We start from the raw sequence: 21,520 nt of genomic DNA on the forward strand, positions 1-21,520 counted from the left end.
TGTTTACTATTTTATTGTGGCCCCAAGGGCAGGAGGCGGCCGGAGCGGAAAACTTAGCGTTAAATTACTGCGAACTCTCGGGGGCATAAAACCGAAAATGGAAATTTATGTCCCAATTGCATTTTCGGGTTTCCCGGCATTCCCCTTCCTCGTTATCGTCCCCTATCTCTACGAGCCTCAAAGAAAGTTTGCTCAGGCTGATTATTGGTTTTCCTCGTGTTCAACCTTCTGCCTCCCGCCACTTCGCTCATTTCCACTTTAAACTCGGCGCTTCCGTGTTGCCGTCTAATTGTATTAAATTTGCATTAAAATTGTAAAATTTCCTGAACGCATTGCCAGGCCACAAACTGATTCTGGACTCAATAAAAAAATTGTACATAGGCATGCGGAAAAATGCTGTAAAACACTTAACGTGATTGTTCTGGAAGGACACGAAGGGCGGCTCATTAAGCCATGTGCCATATTAAAAGGCAATTTGATACTTTATTGACTCTGAACTCTGCGAGGGAGGACATTTAATAGAAATCTACCTTACCATGAATTTACGCCCAGGTCATTTATCATTCCGAGGACACCTTTGAGTTTTGGTCGGTGGACGCCTGACATTCTAAACACCTTTGAATTCCACTTTAGCTTAGACTAAAGTTGAAACTCTCAAAAACCAATTTGCAACAGTCCAACAAAATGAACTGAACTCCAGCCAAATCAAAGATAAAATCTCCACTGAACTAAAAACGAGACTAGATCTGAGGCAGAAAGTAAAGCAGGAACGTTCCCGCAAATTGATTGCCGTTGGGAAATCGACAATTTCTGATTAAAATATGTAAATTTGTGGCAGCAAAATTGGAGCACCGAGATGCGAGCTTTTCAAAGGCGAATGATTACACCAACGAACAAATTCCAATGGAAGTGCACAAATTATGAGAAATCAAAAAACCGAGAAATGGAAACCAAGGCAGCACATCCTTAAAGGATTCTACATTGGGTTGTCCATTTGCTATCTGCCATCTCAATTGGTATCCTATCATCGAGGACCCATCATGCGTCCTTTCAGTGGCTCCTCCTTTGCCTGGCGTTCGCGGTTTCTTGAACGGATCAAGGCATTGGCAAAACAAACTAGACCCTCCTTTGGAGTCCTCTCCTCTCCACTCAACCCACAAGTTAAGTCTTTTGCAAGGCGTGTTTGTGTCGACAAGTGATTCAGGCAAAATAAAAGGGTGAAGCCGCAATAAAAACCCAGTTATGGCTGTTCTAAGGGGGGAACAAAAAGAAGGATTGGTTAGCGATTGCAATTGAATTCAAATTCCGTCATGCCACTTCAAAGTCAAGATGAAACCGAGACGACAGACTCTAGCCAGGACTGAGCTCCAGCTCCAGCTTCAAGTGAGTTTTCATGCACATCCTTATTCCTGTTTGTCCTGTTAAGCTCGTTTGCTACGGCGCCACTCAAGTGGAGTTTTCCGCCTTCTGTCTGCCCTTTCTGGATTTTTTCCTCATACCACTTGAGGGGGCGTGGCTTAAGGACATTCGACGCTGCGATTCTCCTTTCTTAACCGTGCCTTGTTGCCGGCTTTAAATATTTTATTGATGTCATTTGGACAATACTCCTTCAGTGCTCACTTGGCTGCCTCAGCTCAGATCTCTTATTCCCACTTCACCGCCTGAATGTTTTATTGCTGGCTTGTTGATATTTTTATCATTCCTCCACTTTTATTGCTCCCCCGCTTGCTCCCCTGATTTTCCTTTAGTGTTGCCCTTCAATTGTTATCCTCACTGGTATTGCTGTGGCCTAAATGCTGAAATCAAATCAAATTTGATACGGCTCATTTGTGGCAATTACAAGGAATGATGGCGGAAATGGAAAGGGAAAGCTTTATTACTTAAAATTCTATTGACTATGACTTGGAACAAGTATTTATTGAACTAATGTATTGAATTATTTTTCTGGACCCTTTCGGTAGTTCATTAATTTTCATTTGCCTCCTTAATTTGAGTCGCATTTATTCACCCATGGCTCTACACTTCCATTCCATATATCTGGACTTCTTTTGAACTTGCTCCACAATGAAGCACTCTCATTCCATTCGAAAAGGACCAAAAGTATGGAAAGCATGCGAACTTTTTCCGACTGCCATATGTTGGGCCCATCCCCCCAAAAAATATGTAGTATCCAAGGAATTATCTCTGTTGTTAGGCTCGCGAGGCATCCACAAAGACATTTTGGCCCCTACTCGCGGGTTTTTCATTCTGTTTTAAGGCAGCCTAAAAAGTATGCAGTCACAGCTGCATATATTTTGTACCACATTCCGTGGGTTTTTCAAAGTTTTCAACAATGGATGGTGCATAAAAAGAGGGCGCAGCCAATGCAATGGGTTAATAATAGCATGGGGATGCCATTTCTTAAAGCATTTCACATATTTTCAAGATTATTTGGCTGCAGGTTTTTTTTTCCATTTTCTTCGAACTTAATTTTGTTCATCTGGTGCTTATTTTGTTTGATTGAGTTTATTAACTTTACATTAATTCAGTGCCTTTCGCAGTGCATTGCGGAAATTGTTTTGAATACTTCATTTCAGCAGTTTTTCCTGGGAATAATTTATCCATCGTTTTTGCCATCATTCTTGGCGAAAACTTTGTCCAAGCAGATTGCAATTGCGAAACGGAGTAGGAAAACAAGAAGCAAAAAAATAGGAAAAATAATTTCCCTTTTATGCAGATGAGTCCCGTTTGCAGTGTCCTTTTATGTAATGAAATTGACATTTTGTGTCGCGATTTCAAGCTGATTTCGTTTTTGTTCCACTCTGTTATGCTTCCTGAGTTTTGTGAATTTCCTCATCAGGCATTTGGGACTCTCCACAACCACTTTATATTTCCTTTTAAGGTTAAGAGTAACTTTTAATATCCTTTTTCATCTTGCATTCGTGTTTTTTCAATTCAATTTTCTTATTTTCTGGACTTCCGTAGCTATCACTGCATATACGAATCTTTATCTCTTCTACAATTATAAATATTATATTTTAGGCATAAAGAAATGATATTACTTGCATTTTGACAATAAAAGTATCTTGCTACAAGAAAAGCAATATATCTCGCACATTACGTATACCACATCTTTGAGTACCATTTTTATTGGCATAATATTAATCTGTAAAATCGACATCCGGAGGCGACAATAATTCGTAAGCTTCGGTAAACCATTATCGTGAACGTCCACATCCGCTGGGATGCCTCATTAACCATGGCAACAAAGGTTGCACTTTCAAATGATTAAAAAGCGTGATGAAAAATGCATGCTAAAGTTTGGTGCATTGGTGCATCATTGAAATTCAAGTGACACACCGAATCCCATCCCGCAATCCCTGCTGTTAAACCCTCAGACATCACACGTCCGCGTAATAATTAAATTGAATATGGCAATTTTACGCAATTTCCCTTGTTTCATTACCTTCTCAGAGGGTATTATGGTTTTAGCAAGGCATTCAAAAAAATCACATATTAACAAAAAACTAAAAAAATGCAATGAAATAATACAGTTTTTAAGCCTTTTGAAGATATGATTTAATCCATAAATATAACTACTTCCAGTGTATTCGGAGTTCGGTTTATCGGTGTTATTGTATAGGTACGTTGTTATGGTTGCTGTTTTTTGAAGGATGGGTATGAAAAATGGATACAATAAAATTGCATAACGAATAAAATGCGGTCAGAGTGAACTGGACCACCTAGATCGGAGCAAAAAAAATATCAACCAGGTTAATTGTTTATTAATGTTTTGCAGGTTTTTTTTTTATTATTTTGTTTAATATGAATGCTTGGTGTTTGCATGGGCATTATTTAATTTGGTTGCTAATTAAGCATTTAACACATCATTCTTGTTCCTTGCCGATGCATTTCGTTTTTATTTCAATTTGCTCACTTTCATTACTTTCCGTGACTGCCCCGTGAATGCCATTCAGTAGCTTTATTTGTCTTTTTGGGATTTTTATTTAATTTAATGCCTCAGTTACAACTCATTTTATATGCTTAAATACATGTTACATAAGTGTAGTTCGTGTATGCGTGTGTTTTTTTGTATATACGTAGTCTATAATTGTATATAATGTAATATATTTGTATATCCTCTTTCCATTGTGTCCATAGCTCTGCGTTCAATTCAATTATATTTCTCAACATTCAACATGCTTTCTTGCTTCTAATTTAATTTGTCTTTAAAGCAACACAATTTAAATTTCCTTTATTTTAGCTTAAATGTTTAACATTTCGTTTTGTCTTTACATTAGTACATTAATAATTCTGTTATTAGTTACATCGTAATTAGGTTGTTGCTATTTAATAAGTGAACAAGATTTTATCCGATGAGCCTGGGTGTAAGTACTTTGTGGACCATATTATATAAATTAATGATAAACAGGAAATAATATTTATAATTTGACATTATTAGTTGACACTCCTTCTAAAGTGGATGTTTGATTCTATTTTACTGAATTTCGGATTTTCAAATCATTAATCTCCTGAAATTGATAACTTAAAATAAATAAAGTTGTCCTCAAATGTTAATTACCTATATCTACAAAACTGTATACGTGATTCGGTATATCTGGCCTAATTAAACAATTTCCATGATCGATATGTGTGATGGCTTATTTTTCTTAGCTTAATTTGCATTTCAGCTTGCAATCCTTAAGGCATATGCATAATAATATATTAAGTGTCCGTAATCTTATATGCAATTGTGAGTCAGCAGCGTTTAACGCACGAATATATAGATGTGTATGCATAGCTATAAGTATAGACCGTGGTAGATTATATGATAACTATGAAACTTTCTCAGTTTGAAGCACAGCATTGAAAGCAAAATGAAATTGCATTTACCCTTTGGTTGGTTCATCTTACCTACTAGTAATAGATTCGAATATGAGTGTTTATAGACCCCCGAGAAATGGCTTGTGATTGATGGCTGATGACTGATGGCTATACATATGCTTAACGAGCTCAGTCGGACCTGGTCTATATGTATATACCTTGTGATGTATATGGGGAAAGGGCGGATTGTAATTAGGGTCTCTTACACTAGGGTCTAGTTTATTACACATACATCATACATACGAAAATGCCATTCGCTAACGTTACGTGTTTCGGAAAGCCTTACAGCTAGTCCCATACATAGTTAAATCTGGTAACTATAAGCTAGGTTTGCATTAACTAACATAGACTTAGGCTATGGCTAGAACCAACCGCAGATCGGATTGTTAACAACAGCGTCGCGATGACGACGAACAGCCACGCAATGGCCATCGAAGGGTTGTGACCCCGGGACCCGTTGGATTCCGCATCCGCCTCGTTGGCGTTGCCATTGGCCAACAACGGATTCTGCGTCTTATCTAGGAAGGATTTTTGTTCAGATAAACCGATTTCGTTCAAATTCGATTGATATCGCGTATCTGAGTGGATGGCCATGAAATGGTGGGCATGGAATGAAATAGAGCACAAATAGAAGCCGAAGAAATCGTCGTGTGAGTCGGGAAGAGTGAATCAGTGATATAAGTAGTTGGTGCACGGGTTTGGAAAGAATAATGCAGATATATTTTGAACACTTACTTTTATCCTGCGCATAAATCGATCGCGTGGAGTCGGGGCCACCATACGCATAATTATTGTTGATCCCATTTTCCCCCCAATGCGAATCCGTGGAGTATATACCCGATGAGGCAGTGGTTGGAGGATATGAAACTGAAAAATATATAATAAATTTTATATTAGTATTTATGATTAGTTAACTAACTGTCTAACTGTGCCCTTAACTAAATTGAATGTTTCTACAAATCTGTTAATATCTGTAGGAGTCGTTATCCAAATTTGATTAAAAATAACAATAACAACGTTTTCGAAATCTTTTACAATTTACTGTACAAGAACGTTTTTATTTTATTGTGACATTCCATTGTATTGCGCTTTTATTTACATTGTCCAACGCATCGACGAACAATAGCAAATATAAGTATTCTATTTGTGGAAAACTGTACTTGTTTCGTATAATTTACATTTTTTTATTTGACATTTGCAGCACGTTTCGGTAAATTTTATTTTTATGCCCTGCTTCATTCTGAACTTATTTAAGGTTTGATGCAGTCTCAATTCACAGATTTTTTTTGCATCGTTCTGAATAATTTTCGCAGTTGGGTACTTCATACGCCTCAGTGGTTTATGCGAAATGCTAATTATTTTGTATTTTCATAATAATATGTCAATATGCATATTTTTGTCTGCCGCGGGGCAATAAATGCCGTCAATAATAAAAGCCTATTGCTCCGCACGCTTTCCATTTCAATTTGTTGATAATATAATTCGACTATTTAAATTTATGCCAGGCCGTTTTTATAAAGTCAATGCAAGAAAAAAGCATTCTAAAATTAAAAAATTCATCAATTCGGCAGCTGACATTTTCTGTTGAGTGTTATAAATAGCGTTTTTAAAAAAAGATTTAACGTTTCATTTTAAACAATACGTTATAGCAGGAGTATAGCTCTGGGGACTTGTAAGAATAAGTGTATTTCATCTTCTGTTTTGCTCATTTTAGTCTTTAATCTCAGTTCGACTTTCAATCCACTGTCAAGAAGCAGCAATAACCATTTTCCAATCGATAACTTTAAAACGTTCGCTACCATCGAATCCATCACGTAATTAAACTAAATACGTGATATTAACTTGCTACCAATATTATGGTGCATACACGCAACTTTAAAGCCAAGTTTCGCCATTGGCTCATATGAGCCTGAAACTTCTCAGCGCTCTTGGGCGAGGATAAGCCAGAGAAGCCTGGCCAAAAATTCCACACCTTGGCATAGGGACGTGACTTGATTTTTCACTGGCTTTATTATGGCCGCTCAACGAGCTAGAACTACCACATTTCTGGGCGGCTATTTCGGTTCATTCGGGCCAAGTTGCACATGGTACAAAGAGGAAGAGAGTGAGTTCTCGTAGACAGGCAATTAAGTCAGGCCACGAATGTGGTCGAGGTTTTTTCTACGCCCCTTTCATTTTGGCCTTTCATTTGGCTTTGTCCCTGGCACGGACAAACATCTAAATGACTTAGATTTGTCAATTCGTGTTAAGGCCAATGCGGTAGTTTTTCAATGCCTCGAGTCCTCAATTGGACCCGCTGGACATGGAGAGCTTAATTAGTTGGGCTTCAGCTGGCAATGAAAGGGCTTAAAGAAAGCCATGCATTTCTTTCCTTCTACGCCATGGGTTCTTACGTAACAGATTAAAGTTAAAATATTTAGGTGCTTTTAACTTACCGTACAGTCGTATGATGCCATCCGTTTCCCCTCTCGGATTCTTGGCCACACATTTGTAAATACCATCATCGCCACTGCTCACATTGATGATGGTTAACTTCATATGGGTTTTATAAGCTGGCAATCCGACTGTGGCTTCCACTCTGCAGCGGAAAAAGATGAATGGAAATCATATTAACAGGACATATTGCGTAATGTATTTTAATGCATTATTTAATAATTTTTTATGGTGTTTACTCACTTGTACTTGTGCGAATCGTGTATGATTGGTCCCTCGCCACGTGTCCAATAGTTCAGAGACGTGGGATGTGCCTCTGTGAAACATTCGATGGTGACGTTGAAACCTTCTGGAGCACCAACCAACTGATGGGGTATAAGCAGCATTGGGGGAACTGAAAGGAAACAAATAAAGACTGATATAGTTAGGAGACAGTACGAGCCCTACCTAAAATTCTACATTCAATCATTTTGCGTTTCTCTATCATCTAACTGCTGCTCGGACATTTTGGTAATCAAAAAAGTTCAACTCCGCAAATTTATAAACTTAACTTGGAAGTAAACTTGTGGTCAAGTTCTCTATAATTCATTTGAGTTAGTTTGAAAGTTTTTTTCTTCCATTTTTTATTGACAAACAAAAAAGTTTCAAGATTAATATATTTAATTTAATATATTTTTTGCCTGCTTTTTTAGGTTTATGCAAATGCTCTATTTTAGTTTTGATTTAAGCAGGCATTTTCTGCTCAGACTGATTTTCATTTAAATTGCATGTCAAGCCGGAGTCACCAAGAGAAACTTCTCGAAAGCCTCGAATAAAGCGAAAAAAAGAGACTATTTTCTTTCAACGAAATCTTATGAATAGCATTATTCGGGATTTTTTGCCATCTTGAGTCGACTCCCAGCTTGCAGCGCCTGCACCTTTGCAATTATATGCGAGGACATCTATGGAAATTCAACCTTTGCCACCTCGAGAAACCAAACATAAAAACCTCCCGCACTTCAGGCGCATTTGGCGCACAGTTTTAATTAAGATATTAAATGGGGAAATGCCGCAGAGAGCGGCAGGACTAATGAACACTCGAGCACTACGTTTTTCCTATCATTATTGTCAGCAGCCCACCATCGTCGGCATCTTCATCATCATTAAGGGGCACAATGGATGTTCTTCTGGCATATTTTTTGTTTTGCCTTGTCATTTGTCTGCCTGTTTTACCTTTTGTTGATTTATGTCCACCAAGAGTTGGCAATTAAGCTGAAGGCAAACGAAAAATGGCATGGAAAGGGATTCTCCCCGATGGTCCAATTGAATTTTTAATCAGCTTGGACACAAATTAGCGTCGGTTCTGCTGGCTTTTCTGTACGCTTATGAAAAGTATCTCGTGGATCTTTTGTATTTTTGATGAGGTGCTCAGAGCCATCAGAGCTGGGTATAATCCTTTTTACCAAAACAAGCTTAAGTGTGACGAAGTGAGCAGCTTAATTAGCCTGTCAGCGAGTTGGGTCAAGTGGGTTAGTTGGTACTCAAATGGCTCTGTTCGCCAATTACGGATAACAGAAGAGAAGGAAAATCCAATTTCCCATCTTTGCCTTTAGATTTCTAGATCGACCAATAATATTTTGATTGGCAGATTCTTTAATAAAAACACGAAGATTTTTCTTTGATTTTTCAAACTTATGGGGAAGCACACACTCACACACATACACGTACAGGGAGAGCCCGAACAATTTGTTAAAACAACTGTGACAGCTTGCATATGTCCTTTGGCTGGGACACACATACATTTACATCGGGCCACACACGCATACGTTTATTTTTGTGGCGTGCGTTGCTTAGCAAGCAGGAAGCAACAAATTCAGTTTCTGTTTCCGGTTCCGAAGAGAAAGAGAGAGCGACTGGTTCTTATATGTACATATTTCTGACTGCATACTGATTTGTTGCCTTTGTGCAACCGACACAGAAACAGCAATAGCACTAGCAACAGTAACAGAATCAGAATCAGAAACGGAAAAGTTCGCCGGCAAAAGGGCAACATATGCTGCAAACGACCCTTAACCTGTCCCAATCCGAAGGAAACCGTCCAAGGCAACTACCAAAAGCGAAACATTTCCCTCACTTATTTCGTATGCAGCACAGATATTCCATATTGATATAATTTCTGTTCATTTTTCGCCAGCAGACAACTTTTGAGCGCAGCTTAAGCGAAAGTCAAACAGAAATCACCTTGAAGTTGTCGTTTCCTTTATTTCCATTCATTTTAATTGCCCACACAAAAGGGAAACCCAGGACCAAGTGCCGACTGCAAGGAGTGGAAGGACAAACATTTGTCCGGGATAACAGCTTCTTCCACTCCTTTCGAGCACTGATTTAAATTACAATTGAGTGGCGACAATATTGGCGAAAGGAAAGCCGGAAAAGCCAGCAAGCCCGGCCAGCAGTCGAGTCAAGCAGCTGTTAAGTGCCACAAGGACTCGCGTTGAGTCAACAATAATTTAGCTTGGGAGGTGGGATGGTGGCCTGTTGGACATTGAGTGACATTCTTTTCTTTCCGCCTCCGTCTCCATAGAAAATTTGTAGAAAAAAGGTGAGCTGACTGCGAGTGTAAACAACTTGAAAATTAGCCGTTAATGAAGCCTCGTTAAGGGGTTGAATGGTGGCCGAGAGGATTACTGTTGAAGTGGCAGCATTGTCGAACAGTTGCGAGCCATTGATTGCGCCACCGGGAAGACCATCCTAGAAAAAATCCTGCGACAATATTTGTGGAATTAGTGCGGGTCGAAATGGGAATGATGGCAAGGACTTGATTGTCGCACTAGAAGATTGCGTCTGGGATGCTTTTTCCCTTTTCGCAGTAATCGGCAATTGCTAAAGGCTATCACTCGATTGAATACGGGCATGGATTGTAATGTTAGCTAGTCCAATTTCTTTATTTAAATGACATTCTTCTTTTACTTAAAAAAATATAAAAATGCAGCTTAAAAATGTATAAACAAGTATATCATATAATTTCATAACCTTTTTAAGCAACCTAAATGTCATTGGTTTAAAACAAATTAAAGAATAAATATTACAAAATTATACATATTCCATCTACATTTCTTTTTCAACCACGTGTCCTTTTTTTCGCCATTCCAATTTAGAAACACGGATGCTATCTAGAGAATCTGAACACTCACAAACATCGAACAATTCCTTTTTTATGGAGGACATCTGCAGCAATCAAGGTATTTTCGACTCTTCTGTTTGTATTTTGCCCATTTTTTTTGCGACTCTCCTGCCACAAGTGTATTTGGTATTGCACTTTTTGCCGGCCAGAGGTTAGCCATGGCCGACTGTTAACGGAAACTGGAACTGGTTTCAGCCCAGTTTGGTATGGTATTGCGAAGGGGGAATTGGAGCCACTGTTCGTTCGACGGAGGTTTGTTTGGTTACAGCAGCGAATGTCGTGTACAAAACAAAAATAGATTTATGCTTGCGGCATTTTTAAGTGACAGCAAACGAGCAAATTTCTGTGACGACCACGACCACGCCCACGGAAAGTCCTGACGCCCACCTCCCAGGGCATGACAGGAGTTGACAGCACATGTGATGTGTCTGTCGCCTGTAATAAATCTTAAAAAAGTGCACAACGGCAAACGCAGTGATTTGATTCTGTCTTTCCATTTTTTTTTTGTACCGCTGCCATAGTATAAGCCACAAACTGCAGCAGCTACAAGTGTGCTTCCGATTGAAAAAAAAAAATCGTAGTCCAGGGCCTCTTTGTGGGTTTTTTGAGGGGACTTTGGTACCGAGACATAAAAAGAAGCTTTAAGGTATTGACCATTTGTGTTTTGGAAAAGACAGTACTCTAGAAACTACTACTGAACACCGAATTTTATTTTATATTCCTACAATATTTATACATATTTTTTTGCTCTCCGATCGAAAGCATTTGAATCACATTTAATACGTAATAAAAGGTAAGACATACAATTAATTAATTAATCAGTGCTAGGTTCCGTTAAACCAATTACTGAAACAAAATACTTTAATTTATAGCGTTTTATAAGCAATATCCACGGTAGCTTCAATCAATCCCCAACAATTTTCCCCGAAAGTTCGGCTTTAATCCACTGCTGACAAATGGAAATATGAGCGGCTGCGAATCCTGAAGTAAACAACAAAAAATAATAAACCCAACCATTTCAACAGCAAAACAAATTCCCAGTACGCACGTAACAAAAATAAATTGAAAGCCAAAATGAAAAAAAAGAGAAGGCAAATGGAAACAACAACGCTTTTATTTAGATTTAACTAACTTTTTCGCGGCTACTTTATCGAATCTGGTAACTATTCATATCTAGCTAGAGTGGAATTAAAGTATCCTGTGGTTACTTGACCAATTTTTAAGGACTGCGGAAATCTAATAAAATGTACTTACAGTCCACGCTGACTTTGATGCGCTTGGAAACCGTGGGTGGAACCCCATTGGAAGCGATGCACAGATAGGCGCCCATGTCCAGTCGGGAGATGCGAGTTATCTCGAGGGTGTCGCCCTCCCATTCGTTCACTGGAAAGGTGTGCGGAAAAGGGGTGAAAATCAGTTTCGGGCAATGACAGGGGAGAGCGCTAAATGATTGATGCAGTGCATCCGCACTTACCTATGTGATTCTTATTGATGGCTATGCGGGAGTTATCGTCGCGTTTCCATTTGATAATGGGTCTGGGACTACCGCTGGCCCGGCATCGCAGCGAAATGTTGGCTCCCTCCCGCACAATCACATCGCTGGAGCTCAGCGAGTCGTCGATGTTGGGTGGAACTGGAAAAGATGCGGGGAAATGGGTATAATCTGCAATATCCGCTAAACTCTGGTAATCCTCTTAAATAGATGCAGTCAGCAGTCATTTAAAATTGAACTCTGCCCTCGTATTTATGCATGATAAATATTTGCCAACGCATAAAAAGCTGTAGTTTGGCATCAGGAAATTGCTTTTAATATGAACTGTGCTGTCACACAGCAATTATTTTCCAATTTCTCATTATTCGCTGAAATCGAAAAGCATTTATTGGTCATGAAACGGCGGCGCCATTCAAAAATTTGAATTCATTTTGAGCATTTCAATATGGTGTTTACTTAGGGCCCAACACAATTATCAGGGTTTTTAATATTTAATTTCATTAGAAAAGCATTTGATGTAACTATGGTTGTGCTATTATATGCCGTACATTTTCATATATGTATATGATTTTAAAGTTTCGCTCTATGTCTTTTTTGTTGCCCGCGTATAATTTCGTTTCTTTTTCTCGCACTTTTTAATTAAAAGCATGCGAATTCGCTCCCTTTTCCACAAATATGGCATGCATTTTTAATAATTTGTTTGTTGTTTGCCCAGGCAGGGAAAATAATTTCGCCCCGGCAAAGGATTCACTGAACTGTGCTCCGTTCCGGCTACTGGCCCTCGACGAATCCTGATTCCAGGATTCGGCTCTGGACTCCACTTCGCAGCCGGCTTTCTCCCGATTTGGGCGTTTTTGTTTTTGCCATGTTTGCACTCCGCTTTAAGGCACATAAATTATTTTTTAATTCGCCCCGTATTTGGACAGGACTTTCCCGGCAGTTCCTGTGGAAGTCCCCAAGCTGCCACACCCTGATTAGATGCCCCACAACTTACCGACAACGTTCAGGTAGCCAAACTGCGTTTTGGCCGTCACCGTATTGATCTGGCACATATATCGACCCCGGTCCTCCTCGTGCACGTTGTTTATGTGCAAATACCACGTGCGGTGCCTGTCGTGCTTGTCGTGCGTGACACTGATGCGCGGATTGCGCGTGATCACGTGATTGTGAACGGTCAGGATGGCGGACTGCTCGAAGTGCATCCAGGCGACCTGAAATGGGGATTGGGTTAGCTTATAGCTGCAGTTTCAAGTCGCAAGTTGAGCTAGCCAACTGATGCATAAGTTAATTTACTTCATCTTTAAATGTTTAATTTGTAACAGTGCTGCTTTAAAAATTTAATTAATTTACATCCTAGCCAGATAAACAAATTCTAAAGGCTTTTACCACTGCTGGTACTTAAGAAAAAAGGAAACTTTTTAATAACACCAGTAATTTTTTTTTCGGTCTGCCACTACACACGTACTATATGGAACATCCAGCAATTTCACAGCTCAGCATCAGCAGTCAAAATGGAGCGAAAGGACAAAAAAGTGGGTGGGCTGGGAAATGGGTGGCAGAGAGCGGAAGCGAGAAAATTGCATCATAGTGTCGCACATAAAAATAAACGCAACCGGTTACAAGTCGCAGGATGTGCGGGAAAAGGAAAAGCGCCGACTCCTGTGTGAGTGTGTGGTGATAGCTATGAATTACATGCAGCCAATATAAGTACATATACATCTGCAGGAAGGATGTAAGGGAAGCCTTACTTACAGACGCCCAGCTACTTAAACATGCCATTCGACTAAAGCTAAACCGGGTCTCTCCGGCTTCTCCACCTTGGGCAGGAATTTTCCTAGGGTTTTTCCCATTTCCCAGCATGCACTGCACGTTTCTCGTTTTGCAGCACATTTTCTTGTTGCTCTCATTTACACCTCAATTTGATTCTATTTCCTGCGTTCCGACAGACTATCGAATGGGCTCCTAGCAGCCAACTCACGCTAACAAGGCCGTCTTTGATGGCTACTTGAGCCGGGAAATCTGGCACTCCGAGTGTCCCCTAATGATGCCCGCAGTTGGTGCGAGTAAGCCGCTTCCGACATTCATGGTAATGATCTGCTTAAGTCCCATCGAAAGCAGTGGCATTTGAATGGTTGTTTCGGGAAGAATGCAAACTGCAGTCTGCAGGCTGGAGAGTCAATGGAAATTAATTAGTGGGCTCGCTTCCCATCGCGCTGCCAGCTCATTTGCTATGCACTCCCGGTCTAATCTTTTAAGACATGATTTTTATGCCAAGTAATCAAATCATTAGCACTCATTACAAGCTGCTTAATTAATAAATCATTTCACGTCCCTTCTCGTGCAACCCCATTTATTGTGGCCCTTTCGCTTTTCCCGCTCTGTTTGGACTTCTTTTTGGACTTTTGGCCGAAAGGAAAACGGCTAATGGTGCATAAAAACTAAGCGATTCGACGTCAGCACTTTTTTGAAATGAATTCAGACGTTTCTGCAAGGCCACTGGTTAAATTATATTGGTCGTGATTTAAGATCGCAATGAGGTAGGGGTTTAAAAACGTGACTTTACTATTGTGTCCTTAGTACTTAACTGTTCGTTAAATTGTTTCCTTTATAAACAAGTTCTTCTTCTTTCTTCTAATTATGTAGTAGTAGTTATTTTTACTCACCTTATATGAGCCAAGATTTTTAACGGAGCAACCGAGTTTAACATTACGTCCAGCAGGTACAGTTACGTTTTCGATGTATTCGGTAAATTCGGGTTCTTCGACGACAACTGCAAAGCACAGAGATTAACAAAACAACAAGTAAAAAATGAATTCATTTTAATTTAGTGCATGAAATATTCAAATAGTTTTATTCCTATATTTGACTTAGTTCTATGTCAATATGCCGCTCATGAATTTGCATAATCAAATAAACCATAAAAATCAATTATGCGAGCAAAATTAATTGTAAAAATGTTTCGAAATTCGTGCGGGCGCAAAGTGGGCGTGGCATTGGTTTGCAAAAATGACACTTCGGGGTGCAAAATAATTATTTCATTGATTTTTGCGTTGACTCATTATTTTTGCTGCTGTTCGGGAATTTGCTGGCGGGCAAATCGAACAACAACAAATGTGTACAATTATAATTAAACACATGTTTCAAGCACACAGGCGTAAAGGAAATTTCACTTAAATATTTGCTTCGAACATCAACAAGTTAAACTCTTTTTCGAAACCCCTCGATGCGAAAATATTCAGCCACTGTTGCAGCTGCGTCGATTAACTTTTAATGACTATACAATTTTGTCGAAATGCATTTAAATTGTGCCGTTAAGGCAACTATGAAAGCTCCTAGCGGCATTTCCCCCATTATTCAGACAAATATTGATAGTCCACAGGCGACAAGGGGACAAAGGGGACAAAGGGGTTTGCCAGAGGGGAGACTTAGCTTCATTCATTTAGCTGCTAATTTAGTTGAGCCAAGCAAATATTTAATATAGAAATTCAATTTTTGTTTGCTTTGAGCATGATAGCCTAACGAAATAGCTTCGGCAATTCAATTAAACTGTTTGAGTTGCAATTATTTAATCGCATTCCTGAAAAGGCAACAATTATGCATAACAAATCACACGATTTCAATGAAGTCGAAATGCGGCTTAGAGGGACAGTCAAAGACTTTTGAAAATGAAATGAAAGGACGTGAGCTTGAGAAGTTTTCAAAATGACGTTAATAGACAGTTTCGTTGTGCAAGAAAGTAATTTTTGCTTAAGTTAAAGGAACTAAAAACATAATTCTCTTATTGACATTTTTCCGATTGGATCTTTATTCGAAATTGCATTGATTCCTGATTTAAAAGAACACGAATGTTCGAATTTTAATTAGGATTGCGTTTGCCGCATTTATATTTGGGCAACTTAATTTGACGACCCAGAAATGGTTTCGAACTATTGCTTTAGCTTAATTAGATATTTATGATGACTGCTGTGCCTGCCAGTCATGTGTAGTTAGTACGTAAAATGCAAACTGAAAACCAAATAGAGAGTTATGTACAAATATGCAATTCCCGAATCGAAATGTGCAGAAGTCGTTAGAATTTGGTTGACTCCACGAGGCCATAGGCGATGCAAACAATAAGCTTTTTGGGCGCACCCTCCAGTAAAGTCCAACTAATTACGAAACAATAACACAAAAAAATGTGTTAATAAATGAAATTAATCAAATTTTAAGTCACCAAAAAACAGAGGTCAGATAATGGTACATTCTCTATTAAGTTGTGTAAACATCACAAGTAAAATTGAAAGAGGAATAAGTGATTTTAGTTTGTAATATCTGGATATATATTGAATATAAACACATTTCTTTAACATCCGCCAGCGACAATAGGTTATTTAAGTTATTCATATCGGCATGAAAACAATAGTATTTTTTTGTAGTGACTTGAACTGATGAAAAAACAGGAGCAATGGGCAAATTTTGCGACCCAATGATGCAATTCTAGCGTGGGAAGTTTACGCAATGGCAACAGCAGCGGGGGAAAATGGCCTGCATAATCATGGGATTTCATCCAGCTGCAATTTTCGCGCCAGAGCGCGTGTCTGCATATAAATTTTGTTGAGGTCTCAGCCTTTTGCCACCACGCCCCCGACGCCCACGCGACCACGCCCTAAAATAGAGGCAACAAGCAATCAAATGGGAAGTCTGTTAGAGATGACAGGTAACAGGGAAAGTTGTCAACTTTTTAGAATACTAATCTACAAATGTTGGCTTTAAAACGATTTTTGAGATTTTTAATTTGTGGAAAATAATGTTAAAAAACTTGATCACAATAAACTATTCAAGAGAAAACAGATGATGATCTTGGAGATTAAAAATGATCGCTTTATAGCTGCCATTTATGAATTTTGCATAGCTTACTTTAATGAGGAATTTATTATATTATCACGCATAAAAAGCTTCAATTTTTTACACAAATTGGTAATTTTCCATTTTTCCTTGAACTAAATATTCAGCAGTTAATTGAAGCTGGTATTGCATTTTTGCCTGCACAATGAAGGTGCTCGATTCATGAATAAATTCGCAGCTCGCAATGCATAAACACGCTGGCTATGATATTGGCCATCGGCAGTTGAGACTTGGCGGCAGGAAGACGAGTCAGCGATGGGATATCCACGAGGATGTGCATAAGAACGAGGATGATGCGGTGGATGTCGCCTGTTGCGACATAAATTGCGCTGCCTGAATGAATTTTGCGCGCAGTTAAACGGCATTATTGCTGTTGTTGGGTCCTGTGTTCCCATCGTTTTTGTTGCCACTGCACCTGAGAACAATGACAGCCGGCACTCACAGGAGCTGAGTGGCAAATCGGAGTTGGAGGCGTGTTCACCCCGCGGCTCTGTCACCATTCGGGATTCATTTTGCCCCCGTCACTTGGCGTCACACTCAGAACTAGCGTTTTCCACATCGGAAATATTGCATTTCAAAATGAAAAATTCTGTGGTATGAATTTCATCTAAATTTCAACAAATTCGAATTCATTTAAAATAATGACATCTGGAATGTTCATGGAAATTCAACAAATTTAAAATATTTACGTGCATTTGTTGTCTAAAGTGTAAAATTCTATGCGCATCAAATCATTTAACGTAGTCTTTGGAGAAACCACTACACATTTTGCATAAAAGCGTACTGTAGCAAATAGTTTAAATGAAGTTTATCCTAAGTGCAGGATCAGTAGCGTTTTATGTGTGCACGAGGTTATCTGTGAACTGCTACCTTTGCCGCTCATTCTGCCCAGGTGGCTTTCAATTTTTGGCATAAAGCCTTGTATCACCTTTGCCCTGCGGCTCAAATCTCCCCCAATCTGTGGGTATTTGTCCCCTTTTCCCCATTTGTCTGTGCAAATATGATTGGCTGGGGGGGCCTTGGTCGCCTACGTGGCATCAGAGTGTTATTGATGGCATCAGGCAGCGGGAGTCGGAAAGCAGCCAAAAGGCAATCGCGGATAAAGATAAAGTGCGATTGCAATATTTACACTGCCCTACAAAATTGCCACTCAATGCAAACATGGCGTTGTGGGAGTCGTGCTTGTATGGTATTTCAGCAATAAAATTGTAGAGAAATTGTACACGGAAACGTATGGATCAAAAAAGTAATATATCTTTAAAATGATATATAGCTGTGTTTATTATCCACTTAAGCGGTAATATTTAATAAAAACATTATTTTATGTGCTTTCTGTGGCAGTGTACTGCCACTTGAGTTAAATATTCATTTAGATATGTTATGACTGATACTCACTGTTTAAATTCGAGGTCGGCACATTGGCCCCGCCTCCGGCCACAATCACGCCATTGCTGCCGACCACGGTGCTTCCGGTTCCGCTGCCAGCCACAGGTCCTCCTCCGCCCGCTCCATTGCCAGCTGCTCCTCCGAAGTTTGGAACCAATCCAGTCGCCACCGTCTTGGTTCCAGACGGATGTTTGCCCTGGGCAGTTCCGACGCCCCCGCCGCCGCCGCCACCGTTTAGAATCTGCGGCAAGATGATCTTGTTGGTGGAGTCCCCCGCTGTTGCCGCGAGCACTAGGAGGGCCCCAATTAGATGCCAGGACGGGGGCAACATCAACTTGCCGTTGCGGTCGACTCAGCCACAGCCAGGAGCCCCAATGATGGCCTCGCCTCCTGGCCAAAGTGCATTCTCTCGGATCTACTGGCTCAGTTTTTACCACCTCACTGCCGCGGACTGGTTTTTAAAACGCCGCGGGGCTTGTTTGTGTTTTCGCTTTTGTTCGGAGTTTTTCACACGGTTTTGTTATCGCAGTTTTTGGCTTGTGGCAATTACCAAATTTTAGATTTTTTTCACAGGATTATTTCCTTCTGGAATTTACTTAATATGTTCTGTTTGTAAGCAACTCCATTTTGATAAAAATCATTTTATAAAGCCCTTAAATTGTTTTCACCACACCTAAAATATGGTTAACATTAAAATCATTGTATAAAAAACGGTGTCGCAAAAAAGGTTATTATATATTACTGACTTTAAGGAATATACTGAACTTGACACCTACTATTTTACAATCAATTTCAAGTCTTATCAGTCTTAAGAAACTAACATTTTTCAAACATAACTAGTTCTTGCTAACTTTAAGGTCCCAGTCGTTTTTGGTGATATTGCCATAGGCAAAACAACGAAAAAACAGCCTCAATTCTCGAGTTTTCCATTTGACTTTAGCACCCATAAATTTGCTTTCAATGCACTGGATTCCCACTTTCCTGTTCCCTGCCCAATTGTTTGCTGTCTAGTAACTTTCAACGCATGCACACAGATGCCATGCAGATTTGCTGGGGAATTCAATAAAGTTTGGCAAAATATTATGCCATAGAGCTGCACGCTAGCTGCCTGCCACGCCCCCTGTGCGTAGGCGGTTCGCACGTGTTGCAGCAAAGTTTAAGCCACCAAAAGGGAAAAAGGGCCAACGGAATAACCAAAAAGTCATAAAGATTTGCCTGAGCAGTAGCAACTTGAGCGCCCTCTGGCGACCAGTTGATAAATGTCCTTTTTTATATGGTTTATCTGTGGGCAAAAAATTAAATGTCGGAAAAGGCCTAACCGGAACTCATAAAAAATACATTTCTTTTTCAACATATTTGATACTTGAGTCTGCGAACTTTATGAAATCTTGGAGAAATAAAGTTTCCATACCGCATGTGCTGACAGCCAAGTTTATGCCAATTAATTTAAATGCTCTTTTCATTTGTTGTTTATCTTAAGTTTTGGTTCCTTCACTTGTTTCCTTCCTCACTGACTATTCGTTTTTTCTTTTACAACTTTATTTTTGTCTTTGCAGTAGTATCTTAAGATCTTCTAAAAGAAATGTGCACAGTAAGTTATAATTTCATCTGTACATCAACTTTTTAAGATCTAATTAATAAAAAATCATATATAATTAAATTAACATTTTAGATATTATCGTAAAAACGTAATCAACTTTATAAACACCACTTATATTTGACAAACTTCACAATTTGCATTAACATCTAATTGATAATAGTAAGTTAGATTGACTTTTAGTATTGACACTTTATTTTAGAAAATCGAATTCCATAAATTTTTAATTTTTACTGGTACTATTTTCATTGGGAAAGTCGGTATGTGTCTGATATTGTAGTTTAAATTCATTGGTCTTTGAAATATAGTTGTGTCACGCGCAGTCCTCTACTCTGGTTGCTGTTTCTTGGCCATCTCATCCAAAACTTTATCTTAAAAATTGTATTTTTTATGGCTTTTGAGCGTGTCGCCTTCAGCTTTTAAGGGGGTCCACACGCAGCTTGCGTAACACTTACACAGACACAGAGACAAAACTTTTTCCCTTATGACTCGCTTATGAAATTAAGCAATTTTGGCGCCACCTCTTCCCCCAAAAACCACGCACACATGATAAAGCTTTTTTGGTATGGACCGAAACAGATTTACCATCAGAAACAAGAACAAGAAGTCCAACAAATTTTATGCACTTTTTTATGAGTTTGGCAAAGTGTTTGTAATTAAATTAATAAATTGTTGAGGGAGGAACTTGTTCCGAATGTGTTTTTCTTGTATTTTTATGCTAGGAAATTAAATTTTAATGGGGCTATTTAGTGTTTGTTTGGTTTTGACTGTTTTTATAATGATAACTTTTTGGTAAAACAAATTGGCTTATAATTGTTGCGGGATTAAAGGGACTTAACTAAACGGGTGTGTAGATGAAGGATAAAACATTTATTTGGCTTCTGTTTTGTTTTTAATAGCCATTATAATATTTTTCATTGGGTGTTTACATTTTTTTTTTTTTAAGATTCTGTGTAAACGTTAATTAATCTTGACATTGTCATTAGCCTAAGAAAAATGTTCCTAGCTCTCAGGGGATTTCTCCTAAGCTTCTAGAAATGCTTTCTTTTAAGCTTTTAACCTTCGTGTTTTCCTGGTAATAGAGGGGAGAAAAGAAAGTAGCATAAAGGAGGCCGGAATGGAATTAAGATATGTTTACCTATGGCCGAATTTATTTACATTAAAAGGTTCTTCAAAGAAGAAGCAAGCTAGGAGGTTTGTGCCTATTACCTATCACTTATATTTTGGTAGCAAACAGTACGAACATGGAAATAAAATTCCGATATAATTTGGTTATATTTAAGGACTTTGATCGAAAAGTCGTTAGTTTACGTTACTGTCTATTCGGGTGATACGAGTTTAAATGGACTCAATTTATCACTGATTTTCTCTGGATATTCAGAAGTGCAATATAGAAACTAAATTTACCAAATAAACGCACCAATAAATATCCACTTATGATCAAAGCTCACACATATATTCGACATCATCATCAGCAGCATCATAGTTTTGCAATTTTGTTTGTTTTACTCTGCACAATTTGTAAAGTTGCTGTAACTGCAAACGTCAAACCAAACTTCAGCAAACAAAACGCAACAAAGCTGAACTCAAAAAAGAATTCAAAAAAGATGGAAATAAATAAAGAACCAATAAGCCCTCTCTTCACTGGCTTCTGAAAAAAGTTCTGAAACAGCTGACATCCATGAGTTTCCCATCCTTCTTC

The 21,520-nt window shown here is 38.9% G+C and overlaps 1 protein-coding gene across 4 annotated transcripts in view; it reads right to left on the reverse strand.

Moving 5' to 3' along the window:
• Positions 1 to 3,985: 3,985 nt before the first annotated feature.
• Positions 3,986 to 21,520, reverse strand: part of LOC117150706 (lachesin) — a 34,903-nt gene continuing 17,368 nt past the window's right edge. For 3 of the 4 annotated variants that reach the window (XM_033317720.1, XM_033317719.1, XM_033317718.1), the window contains exons 2-10: positions 18,231 to 18,894; positions 14,615 to 14,721; positions 12,946 to 13,162; positions 11,934 to 12,092; positions 11,714 to 11,842; positions 7,540 to 7,690; positions 7,299 to 7,441; positions 5,599 to 5,730; positions 3,986 to 5,441 (exon numbers count right to left, since the gene is read on the reverse strand). In XM_033317720.1, the coding sequence (XP_033173611.1) occupies positions 5,203 to 5,441; positions 5,599 to 5,730; positions 7,299 to 7,441; positions 7,540 to 7,690; positions 11,714 to 11,842; positions 11,934 to 12,092; positions 12,946 to 13,162; positions 14,615 to 14,721; positions 18,231 to 18,552 (1,599 nt within the window). In that variant the 5' untranslated portion in view covers positions 18,553 to 18,894 and the 3' untranslated portion in view covers positions 3,986 to 5,202. The remainder of the gene's footprint in view (positions 5,442 to 5,598; positions 5,731 to 7,298; positions 7,442 to 7,539; positions 7,691 to 11,713; positions 11,843 to 11,933; positions 12,093 to 12,945; positions 13,163 to 14,614; positions 14,722 to 18,230; positions 18,895 to 21,520) is intronic. The other variant, XM_033317721.1, reaches the window with a different exon arrangement.

The sequence above is a fragment of the Drosophila mauritiana genome, chromosome 2L, assembly GCF_004382145.1.
Source record: "Drosophila mauritiana strain mau12 chromosome 2L, ASM438214v1, whole genome shotgun sequence".
Taxonomy (NCBI): Eukaryota; Metazoa; Arthropoda; class Insecta; order Diptera; family Drosophilidae; genus Drosophila; species Drosophila mauritiana.